Below are 22,827 nucleotides of genomic sequence, written 5' to 3' on the forward strand. Positions count from 1 at the left end.
ATGTTCTCCCCGTGACCTGCGTGGGTTTTCTCCAGGATCTTCGGTTTCCTCCCACACTCCAAAGATGTACAGGTTTGTAGGTTATTTGGCTTGGTGAATGTAAAAATTGTCCCTAGTGTGTGTAGGATAGTGTTAATGTGCGGGGATCGTTGGTCAGCGAGGATCCGGTGGGCCGAAGGGCCTGTTTCCGCGCTGTATCTCTAAACTAAACTAAACATACATATGTGTGTGTGTATATATATATATATATATATATATATATATATATATATATATATATATATATATATATATATATATATATGCACACCTGCACACAAAAAACAAACAAACAATAATAGTCGAGACCCTTCTTCTAGAGTCAGGGGAGAGGGAGACATGGAGGTAAGGAAGGGTAAGGTGTGAAAGCGAGACATCAAAGAGGATGAGGTTCAAGGAGAATGTCGGTGATCATTGTTAGCTGGGGAAGGTGACAATGAGGCATACAAAGATAAAATATAATCGGGAGGACATTCAAACTAGTTGGAGATCTAGAATGGGGGAGGGATGGAGAGGGAGATCTCAAACCCAGTCCTGTATCTTCATTCTAAACTGGGGTTTCTGAATGACGGCAAAGATGGATTTGGCTAGTTGGTCTCAGGTGCAGCTTGCACGAGGTCACCTAACTTGGTTCCATATAACAACCCGCACCTTCATTCCATTTCCACTCATTCAAACATCTCCTGTTTTAAGAACAAATACCTCAGCAACTCAGTGCCGTATCAATTCAATACGAACTGAAACTAAACTGGAATGTAAAGTTGTGAAAGTTGGTTGGCCCGTTACGTTGTTTTGTTTATCATCTGTTCATTCCTTCCTCCAGAGTGCCGAGCACGTGAGCACTTTCTGCCGGAGTTTACACGAACTGCACCCTTCAGATATGGCGGGGCAGAAGGATAGCCTTGATCAGCCTCTCAGACCAATGACACGGCATCTCTCTGATGCAGAAAGGCTTCGGAAAGTTATCCACGAACTAATAGACACGGAGAAATCCTACGTAAAGGTATGTGGGGGGTTTAAATCAATGGCATGTGTTTATTGCTGTTAATGGAATGAAGCTTTCGAAAATAATTGCTGGTGCTTCATTCCTTGCGGTTTTCTTGATGTGTTTTCTTGACAGTCTGCTCTCATGATACCTCTGATACTTGTTATCAGGCAACCGAATCATCCTTCCACAAACAGGGAGCAGGGCTGAACTACTATCTACCTCATTAGTGACCCTTGATCGGACTTTGCGGGCTTTACCTTGCACTGAATGTTTTGGTCTATCATGTATCTGCACACTGTGAATGGCTCGATTGTAATCATGTATTGTCTTTCAGCTGACAGGATAGTACACAACAAAAGCCTTTCACTGTACCTCGGTACACGTGACAATAAACTAAAGTAAACTTGCTAAGATCCATTACCACAGAGAAGCTTCGCTTGACTATTTCATCCATTTTCACATGGACAGTTACTGAAGTATTTGGTGTTGAGAGGTCCTAGGAGGTCACTGGAACTCTCCTTCGTGCTCGAGGGAAGTTCCCGCATACTCCCGCGGCCTCAGTTTGGTCGAGGAAAAATTTTCAGCATGCTGAAAGATTGGTCGGCATGGTTCTTTTGAACTCGTAGTGCAGTGGAGTGGGGTCGCTATGTAGTTACAGGCAGTCGAGGGCAGCCGTAGGCCATCTCCTTTGCTGACTGGGCATTTTAATTGGCTCATTGGAGTTTTCAGGACCAAGGAAAACCGACCGGTAATGTTAAATGCCCGCTAAACTTTATTAAAAGTTGTCTGGCTTCTTAAAAGTGTCTCCACTCCTTCTCTCCCCCCCCCCCCCCCATTCCCCCCCCCCCCCCCCCATTCCCCCCACCCCTCCCATTCCCCCCACCCCTCCCATACCCCCCCCCTCCCCATTCCCCCCCCCCTCCTCCCCCCTCTTCTCTCCCCCCCTTCTCTCCCCCCTTCTCTTTCCCCCTTCTCCCCCACTTCTCTCCCCTTCTCTCCCCTTCTCTCCCCTCCTTCTCCCCCCCCCTTCTCTCCCCCCCTTCTCTTTCCCCCCTTCTCTCCCCTCCTTCTCTCACCCTCCCCTTCTCCCCCCCTCTTCCCCCCCCCCTTCTTCCCCCCTTCTCCCCTCCCCTTCTCCTCCCCCCCCTTCTCCTCCCCCTTCTTCTCTCCCCCCTTCGCCCCCCACTTCACCCCCCCTTCTCCCCCCCCCCCCCTTCTCTTAAATAGTGATCAGGAATGGAAAGGCTGCTCTTTCCACACTCCTGCCCAAGTATAATGATTCTTATTGTATAGGAAGGAACTGCAGATGCTGGTTTAAACCAAAGACAGACACAAAGTGCTGGAGTAACTCAGCGGGTCAGGCAGCATCTCAGGAGAAAAGGAATGGTGACATTTCAGGTCGAGACCCTTCTTCAGACTGTGAGTCGGGTGAAAGGGAAACTGAAAGGAGAATTGGAACAAATGAATGAAAAATAAGCAAAAAAGTGATGAGGATGATGATAAAGGAACCAGGCCCTTGTTAGCTGTGTTTAAGAAAGAACTGCAGATGCTGACACAATCGAAGGTAGACAAAAGATGCTGGAGAAACTCAGCGGGTGAGGCAGCATCTATGGAGAGAAGGAATAGGCGACATTTCTTGTCGAGACCCTTCTTCAGACTGATGTCGGGGGGGTTGCCAGGTGACCATGAGTACAAACAGTGATTCTTATTGTGGGGTTCCAACTGATGTCCTAATAGGGCTACCTTATTTCTAATTAAATAAATCAATTGTTACATTTGAACCTTTCAGACTATGCAGATGTGGTTATTTATCTTCTAAAGCACCGAGAACACCAGATTTGATATATCACTAAACCCAGATAAATGCTAAGAGAACATCAAGCATCACGATCAGCTATTACCAAGTGGTAGACTGAGAGCTTACATGAAGGGCCTCAGTGTATTGGGAGCAGCAAAAATCAAGTGCATCTATTCTAGCTTGTGTGAATTCTCCAACATAATATATCTACATTGACTTTACCGAGCCTAGGTTTTCTACTGTCAAATTATTGCTTTAAAAGCGCTGACATTTTATCTGTTCAGAATTGTATTACACATTCATAATATTGGGGAATCTCTCCAATATTTCATGGAGGCATCTGATAGTTTGATCACCTTGGATTGCCCTCGTGAACATTTATGAACAGGGATACTACATGTGGTGAAAGTCAATGTCTGCAGGGTTCATCGTGCATTCCTTGCTTCAAACTGAAGTGGCAGGTTCACAAGTTGACAATATGAACCCTGGCACGTGGCTCTTGAGGGTTTTAGTTTAGTTTAGAGATACACCAGGTCCACTCCGACCAGCGATCCCCGCACACAAACACCATCCGACACACACTCGGGACAATTGTACTTTCATACCAAGCCATTTCCTCCCTCTTTGGAGTGTGGGAGGAAAGGGAAGACCTTGGAGAAAGCCCGCGCAGGTCATGGGGAGAACGTACAAACTCCGTACAGATGAGCACCCGTGGTTAGGATCGAATCCTGGCCAATGGCGCTGTAAGGCAGTAGCTCTACCACTGTGTCACCATGCTAATCAAAAGTCAATGTCGCTCGGCAAGTAATTTAATTCCACCTGCATTTGATCTGATGTGGGCAGCCACCTTGAGGGGAATACATTCAATTACTCCAGATGACATGTACTAATCTCTGGAGAGTGAGCTATAAATAAGACTTGAAATCTTCTCTCGCTTGTAACATTATGAACAATACAACATCAGACAAAGCGGTGTTTGCTGTTCGAGCCACACAGTGGTATTTTTGCTATCCTATGATCTAAAGGAAAGCAGATGAAAAATATCACTACTAATTGTGAAGATTACTATTTAATCTCGTCCTACAATTCGTCATTGGAGTTCAGATATTTCTATTTCATTAAATATACCTCCGATCTGTTTTCTGCCCTATGGAATGAAATGTACTTGGAGTCATTGAGTGATACAGTGAGAAAACAGGCCCTTTGGTTAAATTTGTCCACAGCAAACAACATGTCCCAGCTACACTAGTCCCACCTGCCCGCGTTTGGTCCATATCCCTCCAAACCTGTCCCATCCATCTACCTGTCCAACCAGTAAGGTGAAGGGATAAGGATGACACAGTAAAGGAACCTTGGATGACTAAAGGGCGTGTCCCACTTGGCAATTTTTTTCTGCGACTGCCGGCGTCATTGACTAACGTATCAGGGTTGCCGAAAGGTTTTGAACATTTCAAAATCCAGCGGCGACAAAAAACATGTTGAGGCGACACTTGAGGAGACGCCGCACATCAATACGTCATCACGCCGCGTCACGCTGCGACTTTTTCGATGACCTGTCAATGATGCTGACAGTCGCCGAAAAAATAGCCTGGGGAGAGGCCCTTAAAGGGGTTGTAAATTTGATCAAAAGGAAAAAGGGAGCATATGCAAGCTTTAAGAGGATGGAATCAGACAGGGCCTTTGAGGAATATAAAGGAAGGAAAGAACTCAAATGGGCAATTAGGAGTTAAAATGGACCACAAAATGGCTTTGGTGAGTCAGATGGAAAAAAAAATCACAAAACATTTTATACCTATATTAAGAACACAAGGGCAACCGGGGAGAAGAGAATTTTGCTTGGAATCTGGGGATGTAGGTCAGGTACTAAACAAGTACTTTGCATCTATTTAAACCAAGAAGACGGAATTGGAGGACTGAGAAGTAAGTGTGGAGAACATTAATATGCAAGGGATAGTTTGAGGTTGAGAAGGAGGTGGGGTTTGGCCTCTTGGACAGCATTAAGGTGGATAAATCGCTAGGACCTGATGGGATTTATCCCAGGTTATTGATGGAGGCAAGAGACGGGATTGCAGGAACCTTGCCCGATCTTTGTGCCTTTGCTCGCCACAGGCGAGATCTGGAGGGATAGTGAGTTGCTAATGTTGTTCCTTTATTTAAGAAGGGAAGTAGAATGAATCCAGGGATTTATAGGCCACTGAGCCTCACGCCAGTGGCAGGGAAGCTATTGGAGGGGATACTACAGGGTAGGATTTACTCCCATCTGGAGGTGAATAGGTTAATTAATGATAGTCAGCAATGTTATTTTACACAGCGGGTCATGTCTTGCTAAAAGCCCTGTCCCACTGTACGAGTTCATTCCAAGAGTTCTCCCGAGTTTGCCCTGATTCTAACTCGGAGATTTACGGTAATGGCCACTCGTCGGTGCTCGGGGCTCTCGTGGACATTTTTCAACATGTTGAAAAATCTTCACGAAACTTCCCGTGCTTACTTGCCTTTAGCGAGTCTTCCCGAGTACCTGCCGTTAGCGTTACGAGCCGCTAAGAGTTGTCCCCGAGCTCCGACGTACCCGCTACGTTCATTCTACATGCTTATCGCGAGTTTGATTTTTTTTTTAACTCGGGAGAGCTCTTGGATGAACTCGTACAGTGGGACAGGGCTATAACGATGGAGTTTTGTGAGGAGGTGACAAAGGTGATGGATGAGGGCAAGATGCTGGATGTTGTCTACGTGGATTAAAGCATTTGATAAAGTCCACCATGGTAGGCTGATCCAGAAGATTAAGATGCACAGCATTAACAATGGCTTGGTTGTTTTGGTCTCCAAATCTGAGGAAGGACATTATTGCCATAGAGGGAGTGCAGAGAAGGTTCACCAGACTGATTCCTGGGATGTCAGGACTGTCTTATGAAGAAAGACTGGATAGACTTGGTTTATACTCTCTAGAATTTAGGAGATTGAGGGGGGATCTTATAGAAACTTATAAAATTCTTAAGGGGTTGGACAGGCTAGATGCAGGAAGATTGTTCCCGATGTTGGGGAAGTCCAGGACAAGGGGTCACAGCTTAAGGATAAGGGGGAAATCCTTTAAAACCGAGATGAGAAGAACTTTTTTCACACAGAGAGTGGTGAATCTCTGGAACTCTCTGCCACAGAGGGTAGTCGAGGCCAGTTCATTGGCTATATTTAAGAGGGAGTTAGATGTGGCCCTTGTGACTAAGGGGATCAGAGGGTATGGAGAGAAGGCAGGTACAGGATACTGAGTTGGATGATCAGCCATGATCATATTGAATGACGGTGCAGGCTCGAAGGGCCGAATGGCCTACTCCTGCACCTATTTTCTATGTTTCTATGTATGGATTCAGAACTGCCTTACTGAGAGTAGACAGAGGGTTGTTGTTGAAGAGCAATATTCAGGCTGGAGGTCTGTGACAGGTGGAATTACACAGGGATCTGTGCTGAGACCTGTTCAGTTTGTGATATATATGAATGCCTTGGGTGCAAACCTGGATGGGTTGGCTAGTAAGGTTGAAGATAACACCAAGCTTGCTGGAGTCACAGACTGTAAAGAAGGATGGGATATGGATCAGCTGCAGAAATGGACAGAGAAATGGCAGATGGAGTTTGTTCCGATGCAAGTGCAAGGTGTTGTGGCGCCACCTGGTGGTCAAGCCACTTTCTGATCGAACCCTCGTCACCCGAACTGGAACAGTCACGTGACTGCGTTTGGCAGAAAGGGGATGTCATGAGTTAAGGGGTGTGTTCCACAACAACAGCAGACACTTAGCTCGAGATCACGGGTCAACAACCTCGCTCAACAGCAGCAACAATGACTTTATGTTAGAGTGCACCAAACTCGCATGTATGCCAAACCTGTAATCTATATAATATTAAAACTGTGTGGCTGGCTGGCTGTGTATGTTTCTGACTTGTGGCTGCCAGCCTTTGATTCGTTGCTACGCCAAAGTCAGACCCAGAAACGCCGAGTTTTTTTCCATTTCGGTAGAGATTTCACTTTTCATTCCAAGTATCCACTCCTCATTAAATTCCGTCGTGTTTATGTACACAATTTTAATAAAATCCTTCTCCCTTCCCCCCCCCCCCCCAATCACTCATTTTGTCGCCTCCTGCTGGCCAGCGACCATAACGGCTGCTGGCGCCTGCATCTCGCCTCAAAGACGCCATTTAAAAACAGCCGTACCCCTGATGATTCCTGAGCCGCTTGAGTTGGAGGACCACGTCTCCCGTGGGGGCTACGGGTAGGGAACGGCTGCGTTGGGGGAGCAGCCCAACGGGTCTGCACTTGGTCTAGTGTCTTAATAAAAATCAACGTTTGTACACAAATTTTGGACTCTCTACAGTGTTGTACTTTGGGAGGTGAAATGTAAGAGAAAAGTATACAGTTAATGTGTGACCCTCAACAACATTGATGTGCAGTGGAATGTTGGGTCCAAGTGCATAGATCCTCGAAAGTGGCCTCAAGTAGATAGATAGTAGATATGATAAAGATCCTATATGGCATGCTTGCCTTCATAGGTCGGTGCATTGAGTACAAGAGTCAGGAAGTCATGGTGCAGCTTCATCGGACATGAGCTAGGCCACGTTTGGAATATTGCGTTCCATTACAGGAAGGATGTGGAGGCTTTGGAAAGGGAGCAGAGGAGGTTTACCAGAATGTTGCCTGTGGGTATTAGCTACAGGGAGAGATTGGGGAGACATGGATTGTTTTCTCTGTAATGCCGGATATCGAGAGCAAACGTGATTAGGAGATATAAAATGATGAGAGGCGTAGATAGGTCAGACAGCCAGAACCTTTTTCCCAGGATGGAAAAATCAAATACAGGAAGGCATAGCTTTAAGGTGAGTGGGCCAAACTGTAAAGCAGATGTGTGGGGCAAGTTTTTTGCACGGAGGGGGATGAGTGCCAGGAGCGTGCTGCCATGGATGGTGATTGAGGCAGATATGATAGTGGCATTTAAAAGCCTTTTGAATAGACATATGGATATGTAGGGAATGGAGGGATATGGATTAGGGTAAATAAACAATGGTCTTGGCATCATGTTCACCTCAGACATTGGAAGCCAAAGACCCTTTTCTAGTGCTGTACTGTTATAGAGTGATACAGTGTGGAAACAGGCCTTTTTTTTGCCTAATCCTTTTCTCCTGAAATGCTGTCTGACCCGCTGAGTTATGCCCCTGTCCCACTTAGGAAACCTGAACGGAAACCTCTGGAGACTTTGCGCCCCACCCAAGGTTTCCGTGCGGTTCCCGGAGGTTTTTGTCAGTCTCCCTACATGCTTCCACTACCTGCAACCTCCGGCAACCACCTGCAACCACCGTAAACCGCACGGAAACCTTGGGTGGGGCGCAAAGTCTCCAGAGGTTTCCGTTCAGGATTCCTAAGTGGGACAGGGGCACTACTCCAGATTTTTGTGTCTATCTTCGGTTTAAACCAGCATCTGCCGTTCCTTCCGACACAAAATGTGTGATAAATTTGACCATTTCTGTCATTATTAATTGTGAAAGCGAGTGTTTTAATTTAATTTTCCTCTTCTTAAGGCATCTCGCCTGTTGCATTTTTATGATGTCATCTATAAATTTACAACTTTTCAGTTAAATTGCTTTCTTTTCCTTCACTTTGCCTATTATTATCAGCCTTCCCATTTCTGCTTGTGCTCTCACACTTAATAATTCATTGACATCCATATTTATATTTCTTGAAGTTCAGTAATCTGCGTCTAATTTGTTTTTCCGTTCCGTTCTACCTTGCGGGAGACCCTTCCCCTGTGATGCATCACCATAACTACCTCCTCTTGGAACCAGGCCTTGGATCCTGAACCAAATGCCTGCGATTTTTAAACTATCATCCTGGAAAATAGTCGCACATTCTACTCCTTCAACCTCGCTGCCCACTGGTCTCCTGCATCCCGGGTGGGAAAGATTTTGAGAATTGCCCATTTTGTTCCATTTTATTTGGAACTCCACATATCATGTATTTTTGGTTTTTGGCAATGCTGAATATTGTTCAATCTTTGTTCAAAGTTTCATCCCTTCCATCTGAAGTAATATTCAGTTCTTTGTCATTTCGTTGATGAGCAAAATGAGATCGCTAGGCTGTGTAGCGGAAGGCTGTGGAGGCTAAGTCAGTGGATATTTATCAGGCAGCAATAGATAGATTCTTGATTAGTACGAGTGTCAAGGGTTATGGGGAGAAGGCAGGAGAATGGGGTTAGGAGGGAGAGATAGATCAGCCATGATTGATTGGCAGAGTAGACTTTATTGACTGAATGGCCTCATTCTGCTCCTATCACATGAATAATCTTATAAAATGCAAAGTTTAATGCGCAGACTATCAAAGTCTGGAATGGATGGTATACTGATATAACGATAATGGTACACACATCACTATTCCTCTGTATAAATGATGATCAAGAGCAGACATTAATTTTAAGAAATGTCATTTCATTTCCCTTTTTAAAGATCTAATTTTGCACTTAAAGTGGCAAATATTTTAATTGGAATTTTGGCTATTTCAGCCATGCCATGATGGTGTCAAACATTGTTCATATCGAGCTGTACAAATGAAAGCATCCTCTCAAAAATAACAAGAGTCAAGAGTGTTTTATTGTCATATGTCCCAGATAGAACAAAGAAATTCTTACTTGCTGCAGCACAACAGAACAAGCCTCAGTCCCAAATTGTAATCAGTCTTGTTTTAACATTGTGGCAATTTTGAAACATTAATTGCGCCATTCACTTTATGTCTCTTGACTTAGATGGCAAAACCGTGTCAGGTTTGTTGTTTTTGACTTAACAGCGAGCGGAGGAAGTAATCAATCCTATTTATTTGGTTGGATTTCAGACCACTGCCTGTTTTAAAATGACAGGTGACAAATAGTATCTGAAAGAGGACATTTTCAAATCAGTTTGTGTGGAATCAACCCTTCCTTAATTCCATGCTGTAATGAAGGAGTCATTTTAGTTTTTTTTAGTTTATCGATACAACACGGAAACAGACCCTTATGTCCAGCGGCCTTGCACTGACCAGTGATCCCCACGCCTTAACACACTATCCTACACACACTTGTTTTACCCTTATGCCAATTAACCTACAAACCTGTACATCTTTGGAGTGTGGGAGGAAACCAGAGATCCTGGAGAAAACCCATGCAGGTCACGGGGAGAACGTACAAACAAGCACCAGTGGTCAAGAGCAAACCCGGGTCTCTGGCGCTGTCAGGCAGCAACTCTACCGCTGCGCCACCGTATACTAATAGTTGTTGGTAAAACGTGAAATCCATGAAAATGTTATCTTTCAGTTTACAACTGGAGTGTGACTTCACTGCATTTTACATCCATATTACATTTATATTGGTGTTCAGAACATTCTCGTGTTACTCTTCTCATTTTGTGGTCATCAAAAGCAGGAATTTTGCTTTTGGATTTTAAAAGAATCATTTCACGCTATCAACAATAAGGTGCCTTAATTACATCAGTGCTGCCTTCATTACATCACCACAGCCTGAAGCAGGTGAAGCCCTCCATTTTCTCCATTAATAACCTTTATGGAAACCTTGGGAAAAACATCACTTTATTGTCCTTTTTCCATATCTTTAATCAATTGGGGCAAATTCTCAGATTGGGGACATTTTGTTTGTTTGCCCCAATTCCCACTAGAAACTGCAATAAGGCTACTCAAACCTACCTCATATTAGGTAGACAAAAGTGCTGGAGAAACTCGACCCAAAATGTTGCCTATTCCTTCGCTCCATAAATACTGCCGCACCTGCTGAGTTTCTCCAGCATTTTTGTTTACCTTCGATTTTCCAGCATCTGCAGTTCCTTCTTGAACACCTACCTCATATTAGTTCCACGCAGTTAGAATACAAATTAAATTTCCATTTTCTCATTCTGAGCTGCTCCCAAACCAAATTCCCATGGGTTTAGTGTGTAAACTAACTGATTGCGTTGTCCCTTCAGTCTACAAAGTATTAATACTAGGAGATGCAGATTGAATGCATGCATGTTCTCAACCCTTTGAAAACTTAAAGCAGTATTTCTGAACTCAACATAGAATAAGTTCACATTGTTATGTAGGAAGGAACTGCGGATGCTGGTTTTAACCGAAGATAGACACAAAAAGCTGGAGTAACTCAGCAGGTCAGACAACAGTGTTCAAAAGGGAACTGCAGATGCTGGAATATCGAAGGTACACAAAATTGCTGGGGAAACTCAGCGGGTGCAGCAGCATCTATGGAGCGAAGGAAATAGGCGACGTTTCGGGCCGAAACCCTTCTTCAGTAAGGTCAGACAACATGTTGTTTGTACACAAAAATGCTGGAGAAACTCAGCAGGTGCAGCAGCATCTATGGAGCGAAGGAAATAGGTGACGTTTCGGGCCGAAACCCTTCTTCAGACAACATCTCTGGAGAAACGGAACAGGTTCTATAATGGGCCTGTCCCACTTAGATGATTTTTTGGGTGACTACAGGCGACTTCCGCAAAATTTTCAACATTGAAAAATTTTCAGTGACAGTGGTGACAATCTTTGTTGATGTAGGTGTTGTCGTAGGTTGTCGCCAGGTGTCGTAGGTGAATTCCATTAAAACTAGTCCCAGGCAGTCGCCTAAGTGGGACAGGCCCTTAACTTTCTATATCACCGTTATACCTCTCGTTTCCATTCCCCCTGTCTTTCCATCTGAAGAAGGGTCTCGACCCAAAACATCATCCCCTTTCCTTCTCTCCAGAGATGCTGCCTGTCCCGCTGAGTTACTCCAGCATTTTTCGCTATCTTAAGTTCACATTGTTCTTGATTAGCGATGCACACTTTACTGTGTGCTTCAAATTTCTTTCTTTATTTTTAAAGTCTACTTTTGTAGTAATTTGGGGAAAATGTACCATTGCAAAATTATTCTGAAGGAATTTTGGTGTAAGCAAGTTAAATAGTTATTTTTATATTGTACAGCCTATCGGGCAATAATCCCATCGTTTATTGATAGACACAAAATGCTGGAGTAACTCAGCGGGAGAGGCAGCATCTCTGGATAGAAGGAATGGGTGACATTTTGGGTCGAGACTTTTTAGTCTAAAGAAGGGTCTCGACCTGAAGCGTCACCCAATCCTTCTCTCCAGAGATGCTGCCTGTCCTGCTGAGTTACTCCAGCATTTTGTGTCTATCCTCGGTGTCAGTCAGCATCTGCAGGTCCTTTTTACACAATAGTTTATTGAGATGGGAGTGTGGTAACATGGTGGTTAAGTTACTGCCTAAACTGGTGAAGTTTAATATCAATGACCAGGAGAGATGTGAGTTGAAGCCTACCAAGGCAACAAATGGCATTCAAACAACTTGCATTGAATGAATCAATTATATCTGTAATGTCTTATTAGTGGTAAACACTAAAGTACTGTAATGTAATAAAGACCCACCTGATTCATTAATGTCCTTCATGAATCTGGGCTCAATGTAATTGATTTTTAACTGTTTTCCGAGTTTGGGCACAATTAGAAATTGGCAATGAATATTGGGTTTGCCAGTGACATCCTCATCATGCTAGCAAGTAAATTCAAAAAGAGGATGCAATGTTCACTAATAGCTGAATACATGAATATGCTCTCAAATGATGTATTACCTTAAGGGTAACTAATGTCTTGAGTGGTGGGTAATGGAATCTCTGTCTTTTGAAGGATCTGAGCTGCCTGTTTGACGTCTACCTGGACCCCCTGCAGAATGAGATATTCCTTACACAAGATGAGGTATGAAGCGTGGATGTTAATTTATTTTCTCTTCTCTGGTAGTTTTAGCTCTGTATTTCTCACACTGGTCTTGGCGAACAATACAGGCTTCTCAAGATCTTCCCAAGGTTAAACTCACTAGATAAACTCACTAACTGGGCCCATGACCGACTGCAGGAGCCCACAGTGGTCTATGTGTACACACAGCGTTTATGTTCATGCCTGCCGGTCTGAATGAGGGTTGCATTTAAAGGCTGCGGTGAAGCCTGATTGCATCCCACCTTTCAGGTTATTGGGAATTGAATGGAGGCATCTTGATTGCGTCCGCATCTTCCTGCAGTTATGAAGTGGGTATCAACTTAGAATAGTAGACACAAAATGCTGGAGTAACTTAGCGGGTGAGGCAGCATCTTTGGAGAAAAGGAATAGGTGACGTTTCGGGTCGAGACCCTTCTTCAGACTGAGTCAGGGGAAAGGGAAAGGAGAGATATAGACGGCGATGTAGAGAGATATAGAACAAATTAATGAAAGATATGCAAAAAATTAACAATGATAAAGGAAATAGGCCATTGCAAGGCTCGAAATTAGCAGTTGCCCGGGTGCCATTGACCACCCAAAGTGCCGCAGGGATGTCTCTTAGCGGCTCGTAACGCTAACGGCAGGTACTCGGGGAAACGCGGTAAGCTCGTGAAGACTTGTAAATGTCCACGAGAGCCCCGAGTACCTACGAGCAGCTATTACCGTAATTCACCGAGTTCGAATCGGGAAACTCGGGAGAACTCTTGAATTACCTCGTACAGTGGGACAGGCCCTTTAGAAGCCTCCTTGAGAACTGCAGATGCTGGAAAAATCGAAGGTAGAAGGGTCTCGACCTGAAACGTCACCTATTCCTTTGCTCCATAGATGTAGCAATGTTACAAAATTTTGAGATTTTAAAAATCAAGTCTGCAATTTATCCCATCAGATAAAGCATAAAAAGAAGTTTAATTTGACACCTAATTCAGTTTCATATCTCAAGTATTTAAAAAGTTATGGCAATTTTCATACTCGGAAATTAGCATCTTGTTCCCTATTGATTTTCTATGGACATAACAAAAAAGCTGTGATCGAGGACAGTCAAAAGCCCAGAACTGAATGAAATTTTCAGTTATCATAGATTGAAGCATTCTGAAACAAATAAAATAATCTTACTTGGATGACCTGAAATTAAAGCATATAATTAGTTAGTTACCCAATTGTAGCTAATTACAAAACTCAATTACTAGATCTAAACATCTATCCATTTCTTAAGAAATGATTAACATTTTTAAATAGTCTAAGTGTCCAAATAATATTCACAAAGAATTCACAATAAAACATGATTTTAAAATCTCATTTACATTAATTTATGGGCCAAATGAAAGGAATTTAGTGTTCAATTGCTGTAAATGAATGGCCATTTAAATCAGCTTGCAAGTGGCTGCGCTGGTTTAGAACGTTCACATTGCGATAGATTTGTGCCCCCAAATGCCCAGAAAAATACTGCGGGATATAATGGGCCCCAAATTAGCTACTCGCAACATTAAACTTTGTATAAAGGGATCTTAAGAAGCCCTTTTTAACGTAAAAATAAACAGCCTACCTTCCGTTTTCCCCTGTATGAGATCCGGCCCGTTGTCGGCGGTCGCGGGTTTAGAGGTTAATTTTTAACCTACTATAACAAGTAAATAAAGCCCTTAAAACTAATAATAGCTCCAGCGACGGAATCTTCCAGCGATTTTTCGTTAATAATTAACTAGGCTGAGCAAGCTCGATTTGAACAGCCTAGGGAAAATCGCGTTTTAAACGGCATCCACAATCGCGCACACGGGCTGGGACAGATTTTCAGCGACCTTCAGGTACGTTTTACAACATACCTAATAAATGCTGCCTCACCCGCTGAGTTTCTCCAGCATTTTTGTCTAACTTTGATATACGTTATCAGTGCTTTAGTGTCGATAGAATCTATCCGAGTGTGGTCAGGAGTGTGTGACAGATTATCCCAGTCCTCACCAACAAACAGTTTGGACCGCTGTATCCAAGTTCAAGTTCAAATTTATTTACAGTGAAATGTAATTTACCATTTAATAAGGACACAATACACAACATAATTCAACACAGACATCCACCACAGCATTCTTCACTGTGGTGGAGGCCATACAGTTCAGACAGTCCTTCACCTCCTCCTTCTCCTCCTCCTCCTCCCTTGTTCAGCCATGGTTGGGGCCCTGACCCTTGTGTCTACACTAGGACTCACTGCCATGTCTGACGAAGGCAGTCATTCCAAATACCACCTCCACCATCCTGTCTACCACCCTCGGAGAACTATGATTTCGCATATCAAGGTTTCTCTGTTCTAGAGCCCTACCTTTCACTGTGTATGACCTGGCCTAGTTTATCTGCCCAAAATACGTCACCTCTCTGAGGAAGGGTCGCGACCCGAAGACGTCACCCATTCCTTTTCTCCAGAGATGTTGCCTGACCCGCTGAGTTACTCCAGCACTTTCATAGAGTCATAGAGTGATAATAGTGTGGAAACAGGCCCTTCGGCCCAACTTGCCCACACCAGCCAACTACACTAGTCCCACCTGCCCGCATTTGGTCCATATCCCTCCAAACCTGTCCTATCCATGCACCTGTCTAACTGTTTCTTAAAATGTTGGGATAGTCCATGCCTCAACTACCTCCGCTGGCAGCTTGTTCCATACACCCACCTTTTTGTATCAATTTTGATTTAAACCAGCATCTGCAGTTCCATCCTACTCCTCTCTTAACCATCCTCCCTTCAGCTGCTGAAGATTAGCACGCTCTTTGCCGCCCTGACTGTTGCCTGCCTGTGATTTAAATGTAATGTGATTCTTGGCCCCAGGGCAACTAAATATCTTGTTTCCTCTGGTATGGCTACCTCATGTTCACCCCATGTTTGACCCTGTTACAGTATTCTCTGGCAAAGGAAGAGGTTGTACGGAACATAATTTGAACATCATGGGACGTGACTTGTTAAGAACAAATGAGATAACTGAGTCTAATAGAATAAAGAATCTGAGAGCAGCAGCACTTTTTTTAAAGGGTTCCATATGAATCATTGCGTGGATGTTGCCGTTAACCTTGCCGTTGAAACATGCAGGGGCTATCTTGATCAGACTCCAGCCTGAAGAAGTTTCTCTAGCCAAAACGTCACCCATTTCCTTCTCTCCAGAGATGCTGCCTGTCCCGCTGAGTTACTCCAGCATTTTGTGTCTGTCTAGGGGTTATCTTGGGTTCCTTAAGCTTTTTAATTGTATATTAATATGGTTTTATGCTGTCGGTCACCTTTTGAAATGCTTCAAGATTAAATCTACCATTTCAACAGTATTTACAGTAACGGTTTATGTCTGAATCCCATTATTTAGTTTTCAATTCATTGTTTTTGTCGCCAGTTAACTTTGGCACTAATTCTTTATTCCTCTTGTTGCTATTAGTGGTCTTGCTTCCACAAGCTGCTCTTGATTCAGGTCAATTGGGATCCCTGGCGGAGGGTGATCTTGAAGAAGCATTCGCACATTCTGTAGTTTAATTTGTGCTTCCTGTGGATCTGATGTTCAAATGACAGGAAAAATGGTCCCGATGTTGGGGGAGTCCAGAACCAGTGGAAACAGTTTTAGGAATAGGGGGTCGGCCATTTAGGACTGAGATAAGGAAAACAAATTTCACCCAAGGAGTTGTGAATCTGTGGAATTCTGCCACAGAAGGCAGTGGAGGTCAATTCACTGGATGTTTTCAAGAGAGAGTTAGGGCTAATAGAATCAAGGGATATGAGGAGAAAGCAGGAACGGGGTACTGATTCTGGATGATCAGCCATGATCATATTGAATGGTGGTGCTGGCTCGAAGGGCCGAATGGCCTACTGCACCAATTTTCTAAGTTTCCATGAATGGGAACATATTTTCTATGTTTCTATGAATGTGCGTTTACACGGAACAATCTATTAGACTCTTTCTGTGTTCATGTTCTTGCAGATGGAGTCACTCTTTGGGAGCCTGCCAGAAATGCTGCAGTTTCAGAAGATGTTTCTGCATACCCTCGAGGATGGTATTGCCTTATCACCTGACTTCAACAAGCTAGAAACTCCATCCCAATTTAAAGTAAGTGGGGAATAATGTTGTCTGCAAAATGAGGAAAAAGTAAGTTTAAAATGGGTTTGATGTGTCGCTTGATAATAACTAATACTGATTGCTGTTGTCAGTGTCTGATAAGCACACATAGCTGGAGTAACTAGAGCGGACCAGGCAGCATCTCTGGATGGAAGGAATGGGTGACGTTTCGTGTCGAGACTCTTTCTTGACCCGAAAAGTCATCCGCTCCTTATCACCAGAGATGCTTCTAGTCCCGCTAAGTTACTCCGGAATTTTGTGTCGATCTTCAGTGTAAACCAGCATCTGCAGTTTCTTTCCTAGACAGAGTTTGATAACTGAGTGGGTAATACTGGGCTGGATACTAGATTATAATACTGAGTTATAATATCTAATCGGTGTGAGCAAAATTATTAAAGAGTTTTTATTTTCTAAATGTCTGCACCTGTACCCCTGTTAAGAAATTAAATGATCGTACAAAGTTTTGGGTTAATTGCTCTGGTGCACTCTGATTTCATTCTCTAATTCAGCCTGTTTTGTTAACCGAACATTTCCAACTCAAAGAGTACCTTGGACTTGCAACGGACTCTGAAATTATTAAGTGAACTAGAACTCACCTTTTATTTGTTGAAGGGAATCCACTCCCTAGCCCTGATCCGTATCTGCATGTATGTGCGGCCAGTTTGAAGTGTCCACTTAAACTGAACAGCTTCCTTTCTGAAATCTCAAATCCCATTTCTCGTACAGATATATACTCGCAAGGGAGGTTGAAGCCAGATCTGCTCTGGTAATTTTGTAGCTATGTTGACACAAGAAAGGAGTTGTGAGTTTTATTTAGTATTTAATCAAGGCAACATAGTCAAGGTGACAATTTATTACCCAATCCCCATTTGTTTCTGTTGGAAATGCAGTTTCTTGCTATGTGTTATCCATGTGGTGAAGATGCCAGTGTTGGGCGGGATATTGATCAGATCGTGACAATGGAATAGGGATACATTTCCAAAGGAAAATTGTGCAAGGACTAGTATTATACCACATGCTAAATACGTTTGTGCTGCATTTTGATTTTGGAAGCTTTGTGGTGTGTGCGTGTCTGTCAATGTCACTTCGGACCAGTAAAGGTCTTGTCCCACGAGCGACCTGATCCGCGAGTTCTGGCGAGTTGGCCCTCGACTCATACTCGTAGCATGGTCGACACGAGGTCGTAGGAGGTCTTTGTAACTCACCTTCATGCTCAAGAGTGGTCTCCGCGTACTCGAGGCCTCAGCTAGGTTGCGGCGTTTTTTTCAACATGTTAAAAAATGCCCGCGACTAAAAAAAGGTCGCCATGGAAAAAATCGATACTTTTTTACTCGTAGGTTTAGTCGTAGTAGGTCGGCATGTTAGTCGTAGGTAATCAAGGGTAGTTGAAGGTAGTCGAAGATAGTCGTAGATAGTCTTCACCTTAGTCGAAGGGAGGTCGAAGGAGATCGAAGGAGGTCGTCTTCAGTCTCCACTATTCACTGTCCAATTTTCCCGAAGTTAGTGGTAACTAGTCGAAGCTGGTCTTCAACATGTCATTTTTTTAAACTCTTCTAAACTCATCAATTAGGTCGCCCATGTGGGACAGCCCCTTAATGAAGGAATTAAATGTTTAGGATAGTGGAGGTGTACATGTCCTTGGGTACCATAAGTAGGAAGGCACTGCAGATGCTGGTTCAAACCGAAGATAGACAAAAAGCTGCAGTGGGTTAGACTGCATCTTTTCTTCTGGAGAAAATAAATAAGTGACATTGCGATCGACGTCCTTCTCCAGGCTGAGAGACAGGGAAATAGAAAACGAGAGATTTAGAAGGTGATATAGAGAGATGGAGAACATATGCAAAAAAAGTACCAATGATAGAGGGAACAGGCCATTGTTAGCCGTTAACAAGTAACAGACAATGAGACTTAACAAGACAGTTTTGAAGCTGATGCCACGACTTGTGGGGGAGGGATGGAGAGAGAGGGGATGCAAGGGTAGTTTAGTTTAGAGATACAGCGCGGAATCAGGCTCTTCGGCCCACTGGGTCCGCGCCAACCAGCGATCCCCGCACACCAACACGATCCTTCACACACTAGGGACAGTTTTTACATTTACCAAGTCAATTAACCTACAAACCTGTATGTCTTTGGAGTGTGGGAGGAAACTGGAGATTTCGGATAAAACCCACGCAGATAACGGGGAGAACGTACAAACTCCGTACAGACAGCACCCATCGTTGGAATCAAACGCGGGTCTCCAGCGCTTCATTCACTGTAAGGCAGCAACTCTGCCGCTGCGCCATCGTGCAGCGAAGTTAGAGAAGTCTATATTCATAAGCTGCCCAAGAGAAATATTTGAGGTGCTGTTCCTCCAGTTTGCTTTTGGCTTCACTCTGACAGTGGAGGAGGCCCAGGACAGAAAGGCCAGTGTGGGAATGGGAAGGGGAGTTGAAGTCTTTGGCAATCAGCATCTGCAGTTCTGTGAACTTGAAATATCCTCGCTAGTGAAATCTTCCTCATCAGAACATCACACTAATAGAATAGCTTCCTCAGCTATGTATTGATTTCTTATACTTGGTTAGTTTAGTTTATTGTCACGTGTACGGAGGTACAGTGAAAAGCTTTTGCATGCTAGCCAGTCAGCGGAAAGACAATACATGATTATAATCGAGCCATTCACAGTGTACAGATACATGATGAAGGGAATAAAATTTAGCGCAAGATGAGGCCAGTAAAGTCCGATCAAAGTTAGTCCGAGGATCACCAATGGGGTAGATAGTAGTTCGGCATTGCTCTCTGGTTGTGGTAGGATGGTTCAGTTGCCTGATAACAGCTGGGAAGAAACTGTCCCTGAATCTGGTGGTGTGCGTTTTCACACTTCTATATCCTTTTGTCGATGGGGAGGGGAGAGGAGGGAGTGGCCAGGGTTCGATTAGTCCTTGATTATGCTGCTGGCCTTGCCGAGGCAGCGTGAGGTATAAATGGAGTCAATAGAAGGGAGGTTGGTTTGTGTGATGGTCTGGGCTGCGTCCACAATTCACTGCAGTTTCTTGCCGTTTTGGATGGAGTTGTTCCCAAACCAAGCTGTGATGCATCCTGGTAGAATGCTTTCTCTGGTGCATCTGTAGAAGTTGATGAGAGTTGTATGAGACATGCCAAACTTCCTAAGCCTTCTAAGGAAGTAGAGGCATTGATGTGCTTTCTTGGCATTTGCTTCAATATGGGTGGTCCAGGAGAGGTTGTTGGTGATATTTTGGTGAGATTACAGGAAGGGATACAAGACCTGCTCCAACCACAGGTATATAGAGTCATCGAGCTACTCAGCAGGACACAGGTCTTTCAACTGACCATGTCCATGCTGACCAAGTTGGCATTCGGGGCTAGTCCCATTTACCAGCATTTTCTCATAAGCCTCTAAACTCTTCCGAGTCTTTTCAAATATCATAATAGTATCCACTGCTTTAGCTTCCTCTGGCAGCTCATTTCAAAGGTTGCCCCTGAGGTGGTTCCCTGCAAGATGAACAATGATCTTGCATGTTTCATCAATGTGGCTTCAAACGCCTGGTCCCACCAAATATTGCTAAATATTTAAACCTCTGTCCTTATTTAATCCATCGTGTTGTTTGTTATTATTCAAAATGGCATATTTATTTATATATAACCATATAACCATATAACAATTACAGCACGGAAACAGGCCATCTTGACCCTTCTAGTCCGTGCCGAACAAGTATTCTCCCCTAGTCCCATATACCTGCGCTCAGACCATAACCCTCCATTCCTTTCCCGTCCATATAACTATCCAATTTATTTTTAAATGATAAAAACGAACCTGCCTCCACCACCTTCCCTGGAAGCTCATTCCACACAGCTACCACTCTCTGAGTAAAGAAGTTCCCCCTCATGTTACCCCTAAACTTCTGTCCCTTAATTCTCAAGTCATGTCCCCTTGTTTGAATCTTCCCTACTCTCAGTGGGAAAAGCTTTTCCACGTCAACTCTGTCTATCCCTCTCATCATTTTAAAGACCTCTATCAAGTCCCCCCTTAACCTTCTGCGCTCCAAAGAATAAAGCCCTAACTTGTTCAACCTTTCTCTGTAACTTAGTTGCTGAAACCCAGGCAACATTCTAGTAAATCTCCTCTGTACTCTCTCTATTTTGTTGACATCCTTCCTATAATTAGGCGACCAAAATTGTACCCCATACTCCAGAATTGGCCTCACCAATGCCTTGTACAATTTTAACATTACATCCCAACTTCTATACTCAATGCTCTGATTTATAAAGGCCAGCACACCAAAAGCTTTCTTTACCACCCTATCTACATGAGATTCCATGAGATATCATAATCTTCCTCACTCTATTCCATACACGGCCACATTTCTTGAATTTTTTGATGGCATGCGAAATTTGTACCCAAAGCATGAGTATTCTGCAGCTGAAACTTCCACACACTCACCTTAAGCCTAGAATGGAAGAGTGGAATCAATACTGTTTCGATTCTTCTACCTGGAGAGAAAGACTGTGAGCATTCACTTTATTAATTTCCCTCATGAACATGTGCACCTCAAGAAGCTCAATAGCTCAATAAGGAAAAAGTCCTAGTCGACCAGCTTCCGTCTTTAGTCAAGCCCGCAACCCAAGGTAGCATCCTGATGAATCTGTTCTGCATCATTTCCAACTTAATAACATTCTTTCAGTGTACCTTTGACTTTCCAGCATCTGCAGTTCCTTCTTAACCACTTTGTCTACTCCACTGCGATATCTCCTCAAGGTATGCCCACTTTGAAGAAGTTCTCCTCTCTCTCCGGAGACAGTTTCACAACCTCCTCTCTAACTGCCCCCTCTCTGTGAGAAGAAGGGTTTCGGCTCGAAACGTTGCCTATTTCCTTCGCTCCATAGATGCTGCTGCACCCGCTGAGTTTCTCCAGCATTTTTGTGTACCTTCGATTTTCCAGCATCTGCAGTTGCTTCGTAAAAACATTATTTCGGTAGCTGGGCAAACAGAATTGCACCTGATACGCCAAGCGTAGACTCGTCAATAGCTGCATTATCTAGTGCTAACTTTTGTATGCTCCCAATGTCGGCAGCATGCCAACTGCATTCTTCACCACAGTGACCGCCTGACTTGCCACTTTTAGGGAACCATGCACCTGTATTCCCAGATCTTTCTGCTCTGCAACAGTCTCCAGGGCTCGACCATTTACTGTGCAAGTCAAGCACTGGCTTGACTTACTAAAGTGCAGTATCTCGTACCTAACTAGAGTTAACGTCCATTTGCCACTCCATGCCCCACTGGACTATCAGCCTCCATGAAACATAATCATCATCTTTTGTATCATCAGTGGAGTTTCCCCCCTGATCTCTTATGTTTAATCAGTTCATAATTTTTTGATGTTTTGTCCACCTACGCGAGCGATATATATTTAAAAAACTAGCATTGAAATGTTACCGTTTGGGCAGGGTTCTGGAGAGCTAATTTTGGAAACTTCAACTGTGTCGCAACAGCTACTCAGAGCTGCAGAACGAGAGAGGAAAAGGAATACGTCATTTTTATTTCACGCTGAAGAAGGGTCTCGATCTGAAACGCCACCCACTCCTTCTCTCCAGAGATGCTGTGGTGTCGGGAATTTTGAGAATTATTAGGAAGATGAGTAGGTTATAATATGGTTAACCCTAGAAGCTGGCATACTGGGGAAGCACGATGGGGAAAAATGAGCAGCATAGAATGTTCTGCTGAAAAGCAAGCTTTCTTATCTATTGTGGGGGAGAATAGTCCTACGCAGTCCTGTCTAGGTTCGTATCTGTTGCAATCTTGAGGATACAGCTGCTCTTTGTCGCTGTGTTTAGCAGGCAAGTCTCCCAAAGGTTAACAAAGGACCTCTTTTAACGAGGGGACCCCATTTATCGAGTGGAATCAATCCTCCATCCAGGCACATTGACATCAAGTTAAGTCAAGTTTATTTGTCACATACACATACAAGATGTGCAGTGAAATGAAAGTGGCAATGCCTGCGGATTGTGCAAAAACTACAGAACGGAATCAGTATTTACATATTAGAAAAAACCCCAACAATTTTATAAAAGACACACCACAACAATAAATTAGTACAGTAAATTAGTCCCTGGTGAGATAAGAG

General features: G+C 43.7%; 1 protein-coding gene across 3 annotated transcripts in view; it reads left to right on the forward strand.

Annotated features, from left to right (window-relative positions):
- The window catches only part of tiam2 (TIAM Rac1 associated GEF 2), a 276,975-nt gene that overhangs the window by 228,535 nt on the left and 25,613 nt on the right, over positions 1-22,827 (forward strand). For all 3 annotated transcript variants that reach the window (XM_033025042.1, XM_033025044.1, XM_033025043.1), the window contains 3 exons: positions 863-1,042; positions 12,507-12,575; positions 16,571-16,696. In XM_033025042.1, coding sequence (XP_032880933.1) covers positions 863-1,042; positions 12,507-12,575; positions 16,571-16,696 — 375 coding nt within the window. The remainder of the gene's footprint in view (positions 1-862; positions 1,043-12,506; positions 12,576-16,570; positions 16,697-22,827) is intronic.

Source organism: Amblyraja radiata, chromosome 8, assembly GCF_010909765.2.
Source record: "Amblyraja radiata isolate CabotCenter1 chromosome 8, sAmbRad1.1.pri, whole genome shotgun sequence".
Classification (NCBI taxonomy): domain Eukaryota; kingdom Metazoa; phylum Chordata; class Chondrichthyes; order Rajiformes; family Rajidae; genus Amblyraja; species Amblyraja radiata.